The sequence below is a fragment of the Colias eurytheme genome, chromosome 17, assembly GCF_061535395.1.
Source record: "Colias eurytheme isolate Ceu_HAF_F1 chromosome 17, ilColEury1 Martin Lab GWU primary, whole genome shotgun sequence".
In the NCBI taxonomy this organism is placed as follows: Eukaryota; Metazoa; Arthropoda; class Insecta; order Lepidoptera; family Pieridae; genus Colias; species Colias eurytheme.
In genome coordinates, this window is record NC_142996.1 from 4139941 (window position 1) to 4163007 (window position 23067).

At 34.3% G+C, this 23067-nt stretch overlaps 1 protein-coding gene across 4 annotated transcripts in view; it reads right to left on the reverse strand.

Annotated features, from left to right (window-relative positions):
* The window catches only part of gus (splA/ryanodine receptor domain and SOCS box containing gustavus), a 65331-nt gene that overhangs the window by 33944 nt on the left and 8320 nt on the right, over positions 1-23067 (reverse strand). The window contains exon 1 of one of the 4 annotated variants that reach the window (XM_090111461.1): positions 19003-19680. The exons of 1 other annotated variant lie outside the window; for it this stretch is intronic. In XM_090111461.1, the coding sequence (XP_089967587.1) occupies positions 19003-19070 (68 nt within the window). In that variant the 5' untranslated portion in view covers positions 19071-19680. Of the gene's footprint in view, positions 1-1598; positions 1827-19002; positions 19681-23067 lie in introns of those variants that run through there. 2 more of the 4 variants (XM_090111463.1, XM_090111464.1) reach the window with 2 other exon arrangements.

The following is a 23067-nucleotide window of genomic DNA, read 5'->3' on the forward strand; positions in this document are numbered from 1 at the left end:
ATTTAAAACTATTTTATAAATGATTAGGTATTAATAACACTTCTCCTAAACCTCTTAGATATCTACTTAAATAGCATATCTTATTTTTCAGATTGTTTGCGCATATTGAGTGAATGTAAACAATTTGCGAGTAAATAAAATTCTTAACCCTAATCTTGCCCAATTCGTAAATTCTAAATATTACAATAATTTATCTGTGTGTTTACTTAGTGTTCTCGGCCATGTGACGTCATGAGCATGAATATTTGCACAATCGTATGTGGCCGTCAACAAACAACCGTGCAGGTCCCTACTCGATAATACCAAGGCTTTCCACTTTCCGCAACTGTTACTGCTTAAACAATGTTCAATGCTTGAGATTTCATTTGCTTAATATTTTGCGCAATCATTTATAATCATTGCCCATTATTAAATACATAATTTGATGGAAAAATATGCGTAGATACCTAGTACAGCTAATAAACTATGTTCGTCACTCGTCATGGCTAAAACAAAAATATGTTGTAATATAAACCGATCGCGTAAAAAACCGCAGCGATCGCACATGTGAATAACAATATTTCCGGTTTATAATTGTAAGAACTGCAAGGACATACGAAATGAGTCCATTCCATAATTCTACAATTACCTTGACAATCTCCCACGTTAAATAAACCCAATGATTGCCCTCGATATCCAACAAACAATTATTATTACACGTTTGAATTGATCAAAAGGTTTCATTCGATCGAAAATTTATTGAAATGAGAATCCCAAATCAGGCACAAAGTATTTACAAAACCTCGACGGAAACTTTAATGGAGATTAAAGATATATATAAAAATACTTCGAGTCAGTATAAATACGTTTAATGACGTCCTCGAGGGAGGTCATTAGGAGCATAATTTCCGCACAGATAAATAACACACAAACACCATCAAAGAATTGACTAAATGTGTTAGTCTTATTCAGTAAGTCTAAAGTCTGCAGCTACCAAAAACATCCCACTCAATAACTAAATGTTTATGCAAATAATGTGTAGATGAGAATTACGTGTGCCTTGTTAGTGCAATTCTGGGCAGAGGTCATTGATAACGCAGTCAGACGATCTAGTTTTATTTATATGATAACCATATCGCATCGCATTCTAAATAAACGCACCGACCGATTAAATGTTTACTTTGAAAATATGTATGTTAATGACAGAACTATGGATACGTAATAAAATCTTTTCCGTGTTTCTTCTTCGCAACTAAGTTCCAATTTTTATTATTATTATTATGTCGTTATCAATAGAATTGCTTACCGGAAAATATAAATAATTTATTTAGCTAAAAACAATATTGAATACATAAATCTTTAAGTCGCACATAATCAACAATTATTCATATGATTCAATGCTAATGCAGAATATAATGGTTGGGAAACTAATCTAATCATAATGGTAGTTTTTTTTAAGTATTACAATGCACAGGAAAGGGATAACATTACCACGGAACAATAACAATGCAGTAAATGTCAAAACAATATCTAAAAACAAACTAAAGTTTACGACTTAACCGATTAGTACCTGCCCGTAAACTTTAAAACTGGCACACCGTACGAGAGATAAAACATACCTCAAGCAAAACACCGCGACACTGATCCATACATAGTTTCCATGTTAAATGCATTCATTTCATTGCAAGCACAGTTGGAACTTCAAAGCGAGGATAGCACTAAACGTCAATAACAAGAAATGGTTACACTATAGATACAACACGTGTACAGAGCAACGCGCCGAAACGAACTGGGACGGACGATCTATTATAGCGGTGCGCGTACGCAGGACGGCGACTGCGGACCATTTCCCCCACACTGCTTGCTCCGTTAGATTTTGTCGCATTACGTTTTCTCTATCTTATAAACAATATACTTGGTGACGTACATTTTCCTGGTACATTAATTTATGCTATCGACTTTTTTGATAACCTCAAATGACAAATCTATCGTCTTACGTACTTGTGTCTGTTTAGTATTATTCAATCAGTCTGTACTCTGTACCTACATAATATGTAAAATGTATGGACGAAAAGTTCTTATACCGACTCAAATCTATATTGCCTTTCCAAATTTAAGGTCAACGTGGTAATTATTAATAAGCACAATTCCTTCGCTCTGTAGCTACTTGTATCATTTTGGCCGTGTACAAGAGTAAATAAAATTTATGTACTTTGAGGTAAATATGACAAAGATTCCATTCTACTAATATAATTCTATAGTAGAAAGTAATCATCAATTGAAGGTATGAGCAACTTTGATATGCAAAAGTGCTTCTTAAAATTCAAGGAAAACCAGATATTTTATTTGTCCTAAAAATTATTTTATGCCAAATATTCAAACATTGACGATTCGTATTATCTGCGAAATCGTAGACTAGAAAGCCTTTAAAATTGTTATCAGTTGCTACTTATTTTCTATAAATTATATACTGCCACATCTTACCAACGTGCTGGATCTTCGACTTACAGGTTCGTATGGCGGCACAAATAATTACTGGCGTTTACCAATGTGTGCCGGAATGGATTACTAGAGCGATTTGCAGAGAGACAGTACCGTTATGCACTTCTGCAACTTTTTCCGATGCATTCGTGGTGTTCACTGCAAGGCCGTTATTCACCGGTTCTGAGACAGGTGTCGTAGTTACCGTCAGGTTTGCGCGAGCGCAGCGTCTCCAATCTTTAAATGTTAAAGTACTTTCTTATCGCTTTGTAACTGGGTATTGGGCACTGGATATACCCTTCACTACATCGCATTTTACATTGGACGCTAATGCACAAATTCTTTGTCGACGCTTACAACATAAACGGTCTTTGAAACTGTTGGTTGGTTAAGTAACATGTACCTCAAATCGACTACACAATATCCAAGGCGCTGTGGTTTGATAAAGCCCAATCGCCGCAATCTGTTTTTAAAATTTTTCTAGTCATAAGATGACATTCATTTTGTTCATGTTCATTGAGCGCGCATGAATACTACGTGAAAAGAAAATTGTGTTTAAAAATGTAGTTAAATGAAGGACGTCAACGTGATCAAAATAATGCCCAGAAAAACCATCTCGACTGCAGCGACCTGCCCTCGACATTCCACATAATTTAAAACCTGACACAAGCTGTTTCTGAATACGGCCTTACGACTTTCAAAAGATTTTTTTACCTAATGTACAAGAAAACCTTGCAGCTCAGCCTCGGTGTCAAGCTAATAGAATTTATAAGTTTTGGCTATTGCGGCATATCTTTCGCCAAAAGGCACAATAAATAACGTTGATTAGGCGTCCGCGTCTGTATATATTTACGAACTCGAGACAGTTCATTATTAAAGTCTGTTTAAAATAGGCTATTACGCGTAAATGGAAAGGTAATACATAATCAGTTTCATGAAAGTTTTTCACCGTTATTTTGTTATTCACCGTTTCTTTCGTCTCGTTCTACCGGTTCTCCCAGGAGATGCACACCGAAAACAAAGATGTTATAAAGATTACAGCCAAGGCGCTTAGAATACCATTGTTTTTGGTTTCAGCGAATGTGCAAATTAGATTCAGTGTTAAAAAGTAAAATGATAAAGTGGGGTGTTTTCTGTTATAAAGTAATACCTGTTTATAAAGACGAACATCACTGAAATCGGTTTTTCTGTTATCGAACTACGATTTTATAGACAGACATGCCGACAAACAGGTAGGTACAATGTGTTAAGCAGTAAAATTAGCATCCCCTTTTTAGAATGGGTAAATATTGGTGGTTCGGAAGTTAACAAATGCTATAAAAATTATCATACTTACAATATGTATTTTACAAAAAAGTTGGATACAATACTAAAATGAAAGGCGAGTCACAACATCGAACTGCGAGTCTAGACAAAAGGCTATTAGACTTACCGTTATGGGAAAATTATATTCCAAGCTGGACCCATATAATTAAAAACACTCTGTTTATTCGCCATTGCAACAAAGTTATTACCTGAAACAAAAATTATAAAGTTAGATTTTTATGTGATAAGTTTTTAAGGATAGATATCAGTGCTCTCATATAACTGTGTACGATTCCTATAGAACACAAGAATAGTTAATTACCTACATATAAATATAAAAACTTGGTGAAGTGAAGAATTGAATTTAATAAGTACCTAATTAATGCTTTGGTGCTTTGTTTTGATATAAATGACTGGTTACTAAGTTACATAATATTATAATTTAATTTCATCAACCACAAAATCCACCAGGCTGATAAGCTCAATTTGATTGTAGGTAATATATTATATCTAACTCGACGACGACAGCAAAAATATTCAAATCGAACCCATCCAAAGAGTGTTTATTTTCTGGGAATATCCATAAAATGTCACAAACGTTTGTAATATGACAGGATAAGGGTTTGTACGAGTATGTTGTCTTGCGAATATGGTTGAGCCGCGGCTGGCGAAGTGAGAGGGACGCGATGTAATATCGCCGTTATGAATAGCGGAATATGGCATTCAGAAAGTATTTTGTCGCGGTATAAAAATTCACAACTATACCTAACATTAGAATTAATAGTCTTGTCATCTTTTCGGAATACGTGTGCTGGAAAAACACGCTAGCGCTCATTCTCTTGTTGAATATGAAATGTTGTGCACATTTCCTGCTTGCCGTACACGACAAAAATTATTTTAACGTTGTCCTCCGGCCTCCCTGTGTATATAAATTTTTAAGTAAATAAATGTAAGGTTTTTTTTTAATCACTAAATGTGTGAACAACCTTCAAAAACAAACATAGGTTAATACGTGCAGCACAATAATGACGCCAACTAATTGTGTATTAAAACTCGTTTTGCGTAAGGGGGTCAAGTTCGGAGCTAATGTCATTATCATCTTCGCCATAATATAATATAATCAATAGACTGAACCGAAGTCCACTACGGCTTGTGTTTGGTTAGCCAATAGTTCAAATCTGGGAGAGGTGGTTACGAAACGTTCGTTACGTATAACTTAATTTGTGAATTCACAGTCGAACGTCACAATCGGAGGAGAGGACCTTGCGTCTAACGAGTAGATGCGACGGTAAGCTAGCGTTAGCTGGCGAGCGGTGCAAGGTCAGCAGTCAAGTGTACGACACAGGGTTACGATATCTTATGTACATATCGAATGACCACAGCATTCCTACCAGCGAACAAACGTTGGTCACGCCTGATGAACGTTTCATTACAACTATATTGCCTTCGTAGAAATAGTTAAATGCGTGGTTTTTACCTGGTGCCTTTTTTGAACATGTATACAGAGTATTTTTTTAATCGCTATTTAGTATTAGAATATTTGTTTTTGATATATGTAATTAGCTTAATGAAGGTAACTTATAGCGTATTTTCAATGCCACAGTACTACATATTATACACATATTTAGCTCGGAAAAACACCACAAGCCCGTAAGCAACTTACATAATGAGGGTGTTAGAAAACATTCAAATGACTAAGCTTAATGCATACAAAACATTTACATTTACACCGTAATCCAAGTTGCGAATGCGCGCCATGCTCGCACAACATGCATGTAAACACCATAAATTGTGTTTGTATTGCATTTGGAAGCTACGTTCTCTAAAAGGCTTTGCGTAACACAAACGCTCCTTTTATACGTGCATATATAAGATGGAAGTTTTAAGTGAATAAATGAATGAGGTAATGGAACATCGGATAGAGCAGGGATCTTAGGGTTCAAGTGATTAATCACCCGGGGACTCCCGATAAGAGAAGCTCGAAACTAAATGGGTTTCTCGTTCGTTTATATAGAAATCGAGCTATTTAAATATACCTAAATATAAACATAGGAAAGTGAAAAATTAATGCCAATGACGTCAGTACATAGTCGAGTGTGCTGTAAGCTATATTTTTTAATATTAGAGAGATGTCAAGGAGGCGTTTGCGAGTTTCTTAAGAAGTCATTCGTCGATGACCCTCTGATGGGCCCAAGTGTTCACTCGAGTTCTTGTGGCACACCGCCGAAACGCTTCAACGATCATCTGTGTACACTCGGTCAGAGCCTGCGCGCGCATCGCGATCAATATCCTTGGCTGCGTCGACTTCGCACCGGCTCGTTTTGAAATTTCTGAACTCATTTGCAATAAGTGACAATTTTAATAGCAAACATTAAACTTCAAATTTTAACGGCCACATCGACGGTAAACTGTACGGAACGATCGGTGCGAAGTTACGTTAATAGCAACGTAGTTTGGAAGCGAGCATCGATACTGATAACTTATTTACGACTACAAGTAAAGTTGTAGTTAGTTTGTAGAGTCAGTGTCAATATCCTTAGAGTGGTCCAGCAAACGATAGCCTTAACTCATAAAGTAATGTATGATATCAGCGTTGTTTAGTAGCGCAGTATCGCGCAATAACCGTAATTTCGCGTTATTTCCCTATAAAGAAAAGCTTTTTCTCCTCTTTCGTAAATTTGCGCCTTGAAAATAATTTTTGCCAAATATTCTAAGAAAAGTGAACTTTCATTTCAATATTAAACATATCAAGGTAATTGAGCAATTTAGTATAATGGAACTTTGAGATTCTGTTATCTGGTGCCGACAAAATGCCGCAGGCGTCTAATTTTCTTAGAAACAGCTAAGAATCCTGATACATAGTATTATATTGGACGTTTTGTGTCTAACTTCTAATTTATATAAAAAAGAACTTGAATTGAACACGCAATATTAATTTAAGCAAAACTACTACGACCTTTTACAACTTAAATTAATAAGGAAGACAGTATAACTTATAAAATAAATTAACTTTGATCCGTTGCCATCTTATTATAAACTAAATCCAACGAGAGAACATTAAATAGTTGAACGAGGAAAACAAACAAAACACAATTAAGTTGGAGTTGATAAGTGTCTGGAGCAGAGTGAATGGGAAAGTTGGAGCGAGTGTTGGCAAAGTGGCCGGCGTATAGAGGCGTATTGAAGATGTAACGTGCTCAGGAACTAACAATAGAAGTTTACGCCGAGCGTCACAATGACACGGGTGGGCGACGCACGGGGTTCATTGAACGCTATTGTGCATCTTCCAGGTACAATTTAAAAAACATTTACGCGTTGTGAGATTTTTGCGAAACCTGTCTTGGCTCTTTTACAGCGCGTCAAAGGGCAGGCAAGGGGCATTTTACGAAAGTTTTAAATACGTCGTGTCTAATATTAGCGCTCTCCAACTGTGTCGTGCTGCACACGTGTTGTCGTAGTTAAATATAAACCGGCGGTTCAACGCACGAGGGGACGATACGCCTAACCTACTACTGTAACTACTCGCTTACTATCCGATGAATTAATGTTTATGGTATTTAGTTCATCAATTTGTAACATGCTCTAACAGTGCTCTTGTTCATAATTACATTTCTAGACTCGCTGTATGAATAACTTTTGTTATTTTATTAATAAGCGTATATTGTCTGATGTCTCACTATTCCGAGACTATTGTATGTGATAAACAAAAATAAATAAGGGCATGGTCTTGCATACATGAAATATAAGTAATTAGTTATCAGTGACCTGGCTGTTTGCTTATTTCGCTCACACTACGTACGTATTCACATTATGCTTACATGGTGGAACAAAGGCGAACAACATTGAGTCATCACAGGAAAGCCAACAACAATGATTTATATATATGTCATTTATTTTGTTTCCGTAAATATTTATTAGAAACTGGTTTGACATGGTGTAAAATAATTAAATATAAAGTAGGTTCATCTGGTTTTACAACACTCAGAAACCGCGGGGATTCATTCAAGCACAATTCCAGTAAGCGAGTAGTGATACCACGAGTGCAACTTTTAAAAGTGTATGCAATGGGAATGGCGAATGAGTTAACTGTATCGTCATAGCTGCTATTGTTTGTTAACGCTTCAGCGCTTACGTTTCTTTGCCTAGATGAGGACACTCAAGTGAAGTAACAATCACTATTTAATGAAACGCTTAATATAAGCAAAAAGCCCAACGGAATATTCCATGTAATGAAATGAACGAATTGCCAACGGCCAGTATTTTCGTTTGTTTTTACGAGGAAAGCAGATAGCTCCTTTAAATCTAATTTCGTTAATTGAACCAAGTTCGTGTTTCGAGGCTGTTACGAATGTAAAGCATTGAGTTTTGCTTTAATTTTACGAATTCATTAAAATATAATAACCTATTCAGAGTCCTACAAGTTGAAATTAAATGTTGCCACATTGAATTTCATGTTTTTTTCGAAATTCAGGTTTATTTAATAAGATTAAGTACATAAATACTGTAACTAAAATGTGTTTATGGAAAATTTACATGTTTGATCGAGTAATAGGTTCGAGGTTTCGAAATCGAACATTTAATTAATATTGATTAAATGTGTGCCTAATTGTTCAATTAAGTCACGTTTCAAACCACAAACGGTGTCGATATTTGTAAACTATAATGACAGAAACACTCGCTTATTATGAAATCGGTTCGTTTGTGAACCTTTATGGGCGTTATGAGCGGAGGCGATATTAACGTTAAATTAGTTTTGGCACAAAGCTGTTCGTTGTTCGGGAAAATACCACAAGTTCATGCTATTGCACTAACTGCGAAACAGCCGTCGGTTATTATCGTAAAAACATATGATAACTGTGGACGAGGATTTTGGGATTGTTCAAATATCTTGTTTTCAGGGTATTTAATAATAAAATATTAAATACCCTGTAAAATATTAAATACATAATTAAATAAGTACATATAATAATATTTTTTATTTTTTATTTATTTATACTACAAACATTGTGTAGGTATTTAAGTGTTGACATTATGTTAATTATTATTGATTAGTTATTACCATTTAAATACGTAATAACAACAAAAGTGCGATACACATACAACTATCGATATTCTGTTGAGACAGACTAGGAAAGACCATCAATATCGATTCAATTATATAGCGACTATAATCACTGAGCTACAAGACATGACTCTATTTTCTATTATAATTTTACTTATGCATATGAAGTAATGTTTTATGTAATAATAAAAGTTTAGTAAACTTGTTAAAATAACGTGTGTATAAATATTTAAAGAATGATAAGAAACATGATAACGGCCGCGGCGGCTATGGGTGCTAAGGATCAATTATGGAAATCATTTCGTAATGTAGAGCAAACGCAAAATGAGCAAAATAATTTTTTCATAGAATTGATTGATTTTTTGCAAACCTAGTTTTGGAAATATGAGTCTCAAGACTTACCTATTATGTTTTAAATAATTGAATCCGTCCATTCCTACTTCACACTATGCGGCGATGTAATGATTTGTGAGTTTTAGAAGCTTCAATTGCTTGTTTCGTAAATGAAGATTAGTCGATTAGTTTGTTCTAAATATTACTTTAAAAACTCGGTTTAGTTATAAGAAGCGATATCATATTTCACTTTAAGGGTGCACTCACACACATCAGTCACCGTCACGGCACGTCACCGGACAGGATTAAAAAAAAATATGTATCAATAGTTCTAGTATGACTCTGTTCCCACACGACAGTCGCCGGCACGAAATCTATCAGTGACGTCACCGGTCAGGCACGTCAAATAATCTTTCCATACATGTATCATACTTTTATCCCCACTCACCCGGTGCCGTCACGTCTCAGTTCAGTCAGCGTCGTGCTACCGTCAATTGCTACATGTTCTCTAGCGTGACACACGTCTAATCACTGACTAACCTGATGTATGTGTTCAATGATTCAGTCAAACCGGCGACGTGACTGACGGACAACATGACGGTGACTGGTGTTTGTGGATACGTACACAAACCGTCACCGATCAGTCATCGGTGACTTGACGGTGACTGATGTGTGTGAGTGCACCCTAATCCTCTACGATACAGCGTGCCGCCCTAGCATTTAAACCCGTAACCTTTGCCTAAAGCAAACGTCCGTCCCTCAATATGACCGCTCACCTCATCGAAACAAAGACAAAGAGGTTCGCACGACCTTGCCGGCGTGTGCTATCTGTATCTATAGTCTGACGAACACGGAAGCGCCTAACGAATCAACGAATCAACGCCTCCAGCAAACTTTGAGCACACGAATTACCAATTAACCGTATGGAATACCCACCGACGTGTCTTTTATAAACGCTACGAGGTAAAACGAGATGTTTTTTTTGTGTTCTTAAACCTGATTTATCGAGCCTTAGATAGGTTTTATATTCAGATTCAGATCGGTCATCAGAAAATGTAGTAAATGGAACGAGTTTTAATGTATTATACCTACATATATATCAACATAATATTATAAAAGGATGTAGCTAAAAACACTAATGTAATAATTTTATGATTGCATAAGTATATCTATGATTGATGTAATAATATCCCGATTCGAATGCTGATACAACAAAATATGAAAACGTACCTTGGAACCTTAAAAGATTTTTTACTGGTCACTAAACTTCTTTTTTATTCGGATATTCATATTGCCAAACTCACAACAAAGTACTTTATAATGAGACCGCATTAATTTAGCGGTTAGGTTATTTTTTTCAAAACTTCACCGACTGTACGTATTTTCGATCGCGTGCGTTGAACCCCCGCATTCGAAGCCGTGCGGGAGCAGAGAAATTGATTAGAGACACGTTTTTCATTTGAACAACAACAGCAGATATATTTATTTGAAGTATGAAAAATTCAAATAATATAGGTATCACGTAGAAATATTTTGCATAATTCCCTTTCATAATGCAAAACACCCGACTCGCATATTATAAACGTAAAAGTAATAAAAAAGAACCGTGGAAAGTAATAATATATGCGTATACTTTTAAATTACTGGAGTGAGCTCTCGAAGCGATGCGGTCGGTTATACTCAACGGTCTCCTATTTTAACTTTAAATTATATGGAGGATAAACTCCAAAGTCATTTCAAGAATACGTTTCGCTTTAAAAAAAACTAGCAGGTGTCGGGACCGCTGGAGGTCGCATATTGAACGAACAAAAACCGTCTCTTTTTACGTAGGCCACAAAAAATCTTAAAACTCAGATTAAACTTTATTATGATTTCAAGACTGGCATTCTTAAAAAATAAAAATTATTTTTGTGAATAATTTCCGGGCTGTTCTTGCTAATTAGAAGATAAACAGTAGTGACGTATCAGTGCTGGCATTGAATTCTCGCAATGATAACATTAAAACGTTTTTTTTTTTTTTTTTTTTTTAATATATCATCAATGCTATCAAAAAGCTTCCTATTTTATATTTAACTTCCTATATTTCTAGCGGTAAATATTGAAGCTTTTATATTAAAGGTAGGTAAATACAGGTATCTTCCAACTAAATAAATTGCGAAGGAACCGGAACCGGTATGACTCGTCGATTTTTTATAATAAAAACAAATATATACCGTGTGATGCCAACGTTATTAAAAATATTACCTGCATAGTATAATGTCAAAAATAAATGAGAGCAAACGAGCATTGAACAAAATAGCTGCTGCAAAAGTGGTCAGGTACGTATCGGACTCAGTCTCTTGAGGTTCCTGACAAAGTATAAATTGGTGACAAACTAAGCTTTGCCGTTGGAAAATAGCAGTTTCCATATGTTAAATGTCGCGGTTTTCGCAATATTTTCTTTGTGATGTTAGCTTACAGATATAAAGATGGTCTTTTTTATTTGATCCTATATTTGTACTGATTATTTTCATGTGCTTTATAAAACACTTTGGGAACATCAATTGATTCTGTAATTTGCTTCATAGAAACATGCATACAAATGGACTTTTAACTGAATATTACTCTACTGATATCTAAATAGATATATGTATCGGTAAGAAATAATAGTATTGTATCTATCTGTTGATTGAAAATAAATAAAAAAGTAATAAATTGGGTATCGCACAGTTATAACAGCTCGCGTGCTGCCCTACACTTACGAACCGTTTTTCAGGTAAATTACGTTAAATCGATAAATACTCAGCATTTATATATTACGTATAGTAAACGATACATACATAGTTGATAACACGTAAAACAAACATATTTTTAAAACACGCAATAATTGGACGTATTGTAATTACTCATTGTGCCTTGCTGCTTTTTGTATGCAAATTATTATTTTTTAATTGCTGTAAATAAATTGTATGATGGATTTTATCCTTTTTAAATTGAGAGACTTTACAATTTGTGGGTAGTCTTTTATTCAAATTAAAAGTTTTATTAAATTATTAATTGCAAGACAAACACGCGACTACGTAGACAGACCGTATCGTAAAAACTAAGTACTTATGGTTATGCTCCTTTATTATAATAGTAGGTAATAACTAATAACTATTATAACAATAATCTCAAGATCCGCCTACAATTAAGGTATAAAACAATCGGAAGCTATAACACCTTACATGCAAATGTAACAAGGAAATTGCTATAATATATGCTCGGTTACGTCTTACTGACTCGATAAAAGTTACCAACTGTTTGACGGTCTCCAGCCGTCGGTAAAAAATAAATCTTTATTCGGTTCACCCTTATCTACAATTCCCTAGAGCCCGGCCTCCGTCGTGCAGGAGTCGAGGATAACATTCCCGATTCCTGACTGAATATGGTATGAATGAAGAAATTTATGCGTTTTCAATGCTCTTCGTTATGTCTAGCTTGTGTTGATAAGCGATATAGCTAGAAGTACGAGCTTATCGGAGTTACCATCAGCAGTCTGCTTATAGGTACCCCGTACCTATATAAGTAGTAGGAGGTAAACTTACAAGGAGGACTCATCCACTTTTTGTTTTTGAAAATTGTGTGTATGAAATAAATATATTTTTCATTTTTCATTTTCATTTTCATATAAGTAAGTTGATGTATTATGATAGAGGCAAAAAATATTAAAGAAAAGTATTATATTACCCAATTTATACCAATAAACATTTTATATTTCGTTTTGTGAAGGCTAACTTTTTAACATAATAAAGACGAGATGAGTTTCAGCAAATTGGATTAGGGCGTTGGTAAAAGGGATGCAAAGTTTAAAAAGAATTGGCCACACTACAAAGTTCCAAATTCATTATATTTCACCCTGTGAAAGTGGCTTATTTAAAGTCACTCTTTATCTCGCCATGTAAAATAAACTAGCGAATGTTTATAAGAAAACTCATAAAGTAAATGAAAATATATCTCGAGACTGAGTAAAATTTACGCGAAGCATGTAAAACTAAGAAAATAAACGTAATCAAGTTTCAAATATAGTGTAATTTTATTCATGCATACTTAAAACGTTTTATAAACAACGGTCTCGAGGGTTCTCTATAAAATATCACTGAGTGAACAGGACTTTAATAACTAAGTATTTTAAGTTTTAACATTTGTGCGTGTTCTAACATCACAGAGGTGAGAAATATTACCTACAAAGTACATTGGTGAATGATTTTAGCACATACATGCCGCAAATCGCAATATTAGTTTACACATTATAATTACACAGGCACATTCTTGCTAAATGCCTAGAATACATATAAACCCAAAACGAACCTTCAAATAATAATTTACTCAGATGGCAATGAGCATTGAGCACATCCAATTTTAAGACATGTAAATTGTAATACCTACTATCTAGGTATTCCTACTAGGTTTATTAAAGTTTAAATTTAGAAGAAAGATAAATATAATTCAGTATCGGTTCGTGCCTAGATATACAACAGAAATATTAACAAATAATAAGTTTTCAGTCTTAGTTTACAGAGTTCAAAAGATTTTCCAAGCGCCTATAACTAGAGCAGAATGTTTTCATTTATAAATCAATGGAATATAACTGTAAAATACACATAATATTGTACTTATGGTGTAATATAGGATGGAATTACTACATCGCTGTGCTATAAGCACTCAAGTTTATTCATTATTGGTAAGTAGTTCTCTAAAATCAACGACTAATCTAGCGCAAGACAAATCTGTCAAATTAATTGAAGCTAATCCAAACTAAAATAAGAATCGTATTCTTAATTATTATCTGTCAAAGCTATTATTCATAGTAATTAGTAGGGGAGCCCAAGAGGGGATTTTGGGATTTACTCGAGCGCGTCAGATTACTATAAGGGACGGTACCTTAGCTATTCATTAGTACCTCTAGTCAATATGAGCAGTTATGGTTGGTGGGTGCGCTCAGGGGCCCCGCTGGAAAATTTGAATAATCCATAATTCCCTAAGGTTGAGCTCGAATCGTCAGATTAGCGAAATGGGGACTTCTTATATTGTAATTAACCCCCCCATATATTAATCTGACGCGCTCGAATAATATTACTTTAATTTTTTACCCTTTTAGGCCAGTGGAAATTAACATTAAATTCGCAAAGCACGATGTAGATTTGAATTTTTGGTATGTTGTTTGGATCAGTTAGGGTGATGTAAATCCCAATTTGCAACTTCGAAAAAGTTGTGCTCGCTGCGCACCACGTGATAAACTGCGAAAATTTTGGACTTTTTTCACTTTTTGCTCTAAAAGTCATAAACTATGCGTTTCCGACAAGTATGATTCAGTACATAAATTAAGGTTATTAAATTTGCAACAATTTAAGCCTAACCGCAGCTCTCTAAACCTTATAACGACTAAACTGTGGCCATTCGAAGATGGTTCATTTTTCCCGAAATATTGAAATTTTTAGTTTTGCTCCCGTTTGAAGCAAAATATTGGCAAAAACCGCTCGTTCTATGAGAAGTTCGTATAATAAAGTTGTAGTGCATTTAATTTTCTTTCATAATGAGCATAGAACAAAGTCTGTGAGACAAATATTTCACACACAATATCTGAAAAACAAAAAGAAGGTAGAAATAGATTTTTAAAGAATTGAAACTGAGAGCATATAAAATCATAAAAAGAATAATACTTTTTCATTTGCAGGATAGGTAATTAACAAAATTACAAAATTTGGGAAAGTAGGAAAAAAGATTATACGCAAATAATAAACTGCGAAAATTTTGGTCTTTTTTCACTTTTTGCTCTAAAAGTCATAAACTATGCGTTTCCGACAAGTATCATTCAGTACATAAATTAAGGTTATTAAATTTGAAACAATTTAAGCCTAATTAAAGCTCTCTAAATCTTATAGCGACTAAACTGTGGCCATTCGAAGATGGTTCATTTTTCCCGAAATATTGAAATTTTTAGTTTTGCTCCCGTTTGAAGCAAAATATTGGCAAAAACTGCTCGTTCTATGAGAAGGTCGTATAATAAAGTTGTAGTGCATTTAATTTTCTTTCATTAGAGCATAGAACAAAGTCTGTGAGACAAATAGTTCACTCACAATATCTGAAAAACAAAAAGAAGGTACAAATAGATTTTTAAAGAATTGAAACTGAGGGCATATAAAATCATAAAAAGGATAATACTTTTTCATTTGCAGTATAGGTAATTAACAAAATTACAAAGATAATTAAATTTGCAACAATTTAAGCCAAACCGCAGCTCTCTAAACCTTATAACAACTAAGCTGTGGCCTTTCAAAGATAGTCAGTTTTTCACGAAAATTTCAAATTTTGAGTTTTGCTCCCGTTTGAACCAAAATATTGGCAAAAACCGCTCGTTCTATGAGAAAGTCGTATAATAAAGTTGTAGTGCATTTAATTTTCTTTCATTAGAGCATAGAACAAAGTCTGTGAGACAAATAGTTCACTCACAATATCTGAAAAACAAAAAGAAGGTAGAAATAGATTTTTAAAGAATTGAAACTGAGGGCATATAAAATCATAAAAAGGATAATACTTTTTCATTTGCAGGATAGGTAATTAACAAAATTAAATTTTCTACAACTTTATTTTATGACCTTCTCATAGAACGAGCGGTTTTGCCAATATTTTGGTTCAAACGGGAGCAAAACTAAAAATTTGAAAATTTCGGGAAAAACTGACTATCTTTGAAAGGCCACAGCTTAGTTGTTATAAGGTTTAGAGAGCTGCGGTTAGGCTTAAATTGTTGCAAATTTAATAACCTTAATTTATGTACTGGATCATACTTGTCGGAAACGCATAGTTTATGACTTTTAGAGCAAAAAGTGAAAAAAGTCCAAAATTTTCGCAGTTTATCACGTGGTGCGCAGCGAGCACAACTTTTTCGAAGTTGCAAATTGGGATTTACATCACCCTAACTGATCCAAACAACATACCAAACATTCAAATCTACATCGTGCTTTGCGAATTTAGGGTTTTTTAGTGTCGATTTCTACTGGCCTATTTCTTCATAGCGATTAAATCGCCACTTAAATCGTCAGATTAACGTATACTTTTTTTCAGTGACGTCCTGGAGCATGCAAAATATCAATATCTAACGCGCTTGAGTATTTCCAAGCCAATTTTTTTTCTTTTTTAAATTAAAAAAAATCAAAAAACCCTTCCCCACCGCTAAAAGTGAAAACATTATAGGACCTTTTTTTCTCGCTATGGTCTAATCTACCAATTCTAATAGGTTCCCGTGACGCTCGAGTAAATCCACATTTAGCATCCTGGGCTCCCCTACTATCAAGGTAAATACAAACGATTGATGGAAAAAAGCAGTTAATCACGCGCGACCCACATAATCGCAATGTCATTTTTTTCGCTACGTGAAAAACATTATAAATCACAGATAGGCAGATCGTTTTAATATCTATCCAATAATTACGTGATGTTCGACCCGTATCATGCATTTATCTGTAAATGTTTTAACATCTCATACTGCGTACACAACTTTTACGCAAATACGTGTGATAATAACTAACAGTGATGAATCAAAAGAGAATTTATATTCGGTTACAAATAGAATTAATAAATACTCAGATACGAAATGAATTCCTATTAAATAATTAATTTATTATTAGTTTAATTTTACATTTAGATAACTTTACAGACATTTCAAGACATTTGATAATATCGGTCCATAAATATTCGTCAAGTCAAACAATTCCAAGTCGATCAATTAATTTCAGAGTTGATTAAAATCCCCATTCAGACGATCATGGAGCCCACAATATTGCATTGACATGCCACAGACGATAATCGAGGACACGGGAACGCTTGGTTCCGTATGAATAATCAATTAATCAGGTCACAGACTTAGCAAATAGCGCTCTGATGCATGTGCCTTGATCCGATATAGGCTCCAATCTACATCAGATATTAGATTAATGATTTACAATGCGATATACCCGCAATTAAACCCACAATATTAAATTATTAGTAACCGTGTCACGTGTCTCGAATTTTAAAGTATCTAATTCAGTATTAGTATTTTTATTGGATAGAATATGAATGAAGCAGGGATGAGCTAAATAGACTAGCAACCTTTTTTTGATACTGATCGTTAAAATTTTGCAATCATTACATCCTTTTTATAGGCCTGTCTGAGTTTGGTAAATTCGGCAATGAATCTAAATGATGGTAATGGATTTTGTCAGAACAAAGGAAACATTTTAGTGTCCAAAAATTGCGATATGTATTCTAGAATAACTATGATTAATCCCAGGTGTTATTTAAAGGTCCCAAATGGTAAGAAAAATAATATTACGTGTGATAAACATCATGCTGATCTTAAAAGAGAAAATGGTAACATGAAAATCCGGCTAGAACAACTGGTTGAACAAAGTGCGGGAATTACACTGTCCTATTTGAAATTCAGATTCACAACTTCCTTGAAGATCGTCTCTAGATACGCAACTATACATTACAGATACTTATGAACCCTGATGAATTCAGATGACGAGCTCTGCTTCCTGCTATATAAAAACCAGTACGAGTAATAAATGACAATATTTTTGTCAGAATTATTAAACAAAAACGATGCCATTTAGTATGATCTCATAGCTAGTCACCTCAAATGTTATGTTTGTAGCCATTTGGTTTATGTTCATGTGGTGATAATACGCTATCAGCAAACGTGTCATTGTATAATGTATTGGTTACACAACAATTAAAGTTGAATAACATGTTAAAACAATCAATATTTGGACTTGCATCATGCACTATTTAAATACATAATATTATAATATTCAAATAAGTTGATTTTGATATGTCATGCGACACATTATGTATTTATGTAATGCACTTGCATTAGTAGCGATTGCGACTGAAATGTCGTGAGAAAAATTATTTAATATTGTGTTCATATTTTGCATAATTTAATTCAACTTAAAATCATTTTATGATTGTTTATCACAAGGATATGGTACATCGTTTAAAATATTTATTTTTATGTAAAAAAAATATAAATTCATGCACAGTATTGTAGAATTAGATTCATGTCATATAATTGATTTTACCTTTAGGAGGGCGATGTGTTGGATCATCAACTGATACTTAGATACCTATAAAGCTATAATATCAATTAATTCAATTTTAATATCTGTTCCTATAACAAAGGCGTCAAATCGTGCGTTAGTATGTTACTAAGTATTCAATCCATTCTTAGTAAAACAATATAGCAATTAAATGATCGATAAGAAACATGTTTCCTTAATCGATACAATGATTTTCTTTGAAATATTACGCAATTTTTAACAAACGGACAGAAAATAATGGAATAAATTCTATAGCACATTAACGAAACGTAAGCTATGGAAACCTCGGGATTTGTTTGAGTTTCTTGCATGTATATTATGTAGTTACATGTGATTATGAATGAGTACTGCTTCAATTAAATGTCATTTATATTTACAATGTAGGAATAAGGAACTAGCCTGTACCTATTTTGTATGTTGACATCTATTATTTATTGCATTGACGCAATATATGGCATGTGGCAATAAATAAAACATCGTTAATCGTATTAGAATGGTAATAATGAAGTTATTAAACGAAATGTGGATACTGATAATGATACCATTTACATTGCCATAATATTTATAACATATCTTGCATTATCACAATCTGATTTTTTGTTTCGTGTGAAAACGAATACAAAAAAATGTTATGAACTTTCATATGGAGTTTAAAATTAATGACAAGTATTAGTAATGCATCTCCACACAGTTGGATGTATGTGGATGGTGTTGGTTAGTGTAGTCAGATGTGTGGTGTACCTAGTAAGATTAAGGGCAGCTGGCATTCCAGCCGGCACAAACCACCAAGAGGGCAGCGGCGTGCACATCCGCTGCGAGCGCGCGCCTCACACCACCATCCACGCTGCACCACTGCCAGTCCCAACAACAACACTGCAATTCACCATTCGCACTCGGGATAACTATGCCGTGTCAATGTCAACGCAGTGTCATGGTTCACTGGCTCTAATTGACCCGAATATGGATAACTGTGACGCAAACTGTTTGCCAACTCGACGATATACAACTTTCCGGTTGCAAGCAAGGATAAGTGACAGGCCGCGCTAGCCTGATTCGGCTATCGAGGAAACGGGGATAGGAATGCAAGGGAGGAAAAAAATTACGTTGAAAAATATGACACAGTAGTCAAATTTATGGCGACGTAGCGTTCGATCGAGTGCGTCCCGTTTGGAAAGTTTAGGGGAGAACAATTAAAGGGAACGCGACAGGAGAGTAAGGGTTGACGTGGGGTAAGTATAGATAGGGTCGATAAACTTTTGACTGGCGGGGCTAGAAGAATGTTTCGTTCGGTACTTCGAAAAAGTTTGAAGTTTGGCGGTATCGGAAAGTTATTGCGTGTATGCGAGGGTAGGTTTTCGAGCGACTTGTCGTGTGTAGGCGCGAGGCGGTCGGCCCGTGCGTCGCTCCGCGTTCAACTGACGTATTACATCGCCGGTCGGCGACTGGCGGCTGCAGTCGCTCGCTCTTCGGTAGCCAGCGCGTGCCGTACTGAGCGCTGATGGCGCCCGCCCCCGCGCTGGGCCGCCCTTGTGATAACGCACCCCGCTAACGCCGAATAATCCCACAAAATTCATCACAGCATAAAATACGAGCCTTTGAATCGTCCATAGAATGTATGGTGAATAGAAAACGCGATTAAATAGGGAAAATACATTTTTGCGTACATTTCACATAAACGATAAAGAAGAATACATACTTTATTGCTTAATAAATTACCTAACTAATTAATTAATTATGTATTCATTAATACTCGTTTTAGTAAGATTTCCAGTACAAAATATAAGTTTCAAAGGTAGCCAATTACTTAGAAGTTAGAACATTTAACTGTAAAACACTTCGATTGTGACAATAATGATGAAAATACTTAATTAATTTGTATATTAATGAATAACTTATTCTCAGCATAAACAAGCGATATCTTAATATAAATGCCTATCCGCGTAATTAATGTGCAATATGGCGAAAAGCTTTACGAGCTCAGTGGTGGTCGGACAGATGTGAATTCCAGCGAGTCGACGGCCTAGAATCCACCACCCCTGACACGTCCGACGCGGCCATAAAGCACTCGGGTATCGGACGTCGCGTCGCCACTCAACCGCACCATCCAAATTGAGAGATTCAGAAAATCGACAAGGGGAAAATAACCGCGTCGCCTAAAAATTTCTGACAATATTCTCGTGAATATTTCAGAATCTCTCTATGTTTACGTTCGTTCGCGTGCTGTGCGTGTCTAGTTTTAAACATGCTATTTTTTAAACTAGTCACGCATTATTCAAAGCCCTATTTTCATGTTTCGTTGATTTCAGTTCAATCACAAATAAATAATCAACAAAATTGCAGTCTTGGGACAACGTGGAATCTACGTTAGGGTTTTACGATTATTTTATCTGAAATTTATTCATCTGGATGTTATGTGTGTACGAATTACTTTATTATGAAATGTGTATGATAGCATCTCATACAAAATGACAAATGGTTTCCAAGTAAACATTTTATGATACTTTTGTAGTATTTTTGACGCATTGCTGGCCACCCACGATGTTTGCCCGACTAGGTACACGTATTCTTTTGACACGTGATGTATTTGTGTTATCATAAATAACTTCAAACCAACTTATGTATGCTTTAAAATTTAACATTTGAACTTTAAAACTGTATTTTTGTTTTCAGGTCACAATATAATTTGTATTTATACAAATGTACTTTGTTGCATGTAAAGTACACGTCTTGAATATTTTGCCACATCATAAGGTAAGTATTTGTTAAGAGTATTTATATTAAATGGTACTGATAAAAGTTAATAGCGTCACTGAATAGATATAACATCATCAATGTAATAATTTTATTTTATTAGGACAGACAATATTGCACGAATCTCTTAGTCATAGCTATTCATTTGTTTATTGACTTCCATTGTATTGTGTCAAGGTTTTGTTCTTTATTGGAGAAATTTAATGAGGTATTTTGAATATTACATCTAGGCGGCGATGGTTCTGAAGATGGTATTTGATGATATTTTATTAAAAGTCAACGTAAATATTCTAAGTATTTACAACGTAAATATAAAACTGAATCTTTAAATTGAAAATAATCCAAGAATTTGTACCTACATAAGAATTTTGTTGGATAATTCTAAAATATTGAAACAGATTCTAAAAATCACAAAAATGGCAACATTATCACTTGTCAAAGAAAAATTCAATGCAAACGTATAAAAACAATAACCACCCACCTCTTATATTTAACGTAGCATGCCATGTACTTCTTACACTTGGCTAAGCTACGGCTTGCTAAATAGGCTTGGATGTTTGTCATGAAATGTAACGGGCCACAAAATATGTGAACGTAAATCTAAAATCGGGTACGAATTATTGCTTTACGTTACTCGAGCACTGAATTTAATTCTGACTGACTAACAACGATACGATATTTTAAACACGGACGTAAACTCAGTTTGAACTGGGTATTAGGAGATTAGATAGGTACGTGTATAATTTATTAATGTGATATAATATTTAGGGCAGCACACTGTTTGAAGTTGGATGGAATATATTACATTATTTATTATTTTTATTTATAAGAGCTCTGCATGTTGAATATGACTTGTGTAATGTTATTAAGGTAAAATAAAGGTCCAAATTTGAGTATAAAATAGTTACTTAAATTGACTAGTACTGTGGGCACGTAACGTAAGGGTAATTATTTTGACCAAAACTTGACTTCACAATCTAAAATATAAGCCTAATTATACTATTCGTTACTTTCTATTTGGATTTCTAGATAACCATTTTACAATCGTCGCTAATAAAAACGTTAATTTCCCTTTGTAACTTCGGAGTACATATTTTGAGATGATAGAATAATTTAATTAAATTTGAGTACAGATGGAATAGCTGTATTTGTGTCACAACGAGATTCCAATCTGAAATGGGATTGACGAACTGAGAGATTATAAAATATGAAGAATGAATATTCCCAAGGCTCAATTATCGTGAAACATGACGCTGTCTGGAGACTAAGTTTGTAAAACATTAACAGTGTTAATTTAATTAAGTCATCTATTAAAGTCAAACAAAATATGTAAAATATTCTTTAAATTGGAAGCTGTAATATGCAAAGTAATATTATCATGATAGGATGGCACGTCAGAAGCACACATCCACTAAGAATATAAAATGAGGACATGATATCTAATACAACTTTATTTCAGATCTATTTTGTTCGCGACGCTTTATTTTTATAGCATTTTTATTGATTATAATCTGTCGTTTTATGTTCGTATTTGAGAATCATGTCTCTGTTGTTAAATGATTAAATAAACAATGTCGTCATGATTACGCGAACGGTCATATGGGCAATAAATTCTATCAATTGTGCTAAAATTACCAGTCAATCACTTTATTTTCCTGATTGTCATGTATTGTACCTACATAAACAAAGAAACTATAAAGTATCACTAGAATTAATTAATTGGACAAGAGTTTGATCACAGCTTGTTTTCATGACGGTTGTGATACGAACGAAAATATCTTGAAAAAAATTAGAATTACAAGTTTTAGTACCTATGTAACGTTTCATAATAAAATTGCATCATATTAAGAGATCTTATATTAAAATTACATTGAAATATTTTTAACAATTTAGAGTATTCATTCTATTAAAAACCCGAACAAGGAAATATAATAATCCGAAAAGATACGAGTTACATAAGCATTTGCTTGGCAGCATAATAAAATGCTGATATAATATATATGATAACAAATAACAATAATACGCTTCCTAGAAGAAACTGTTGAGCCAAGCTAG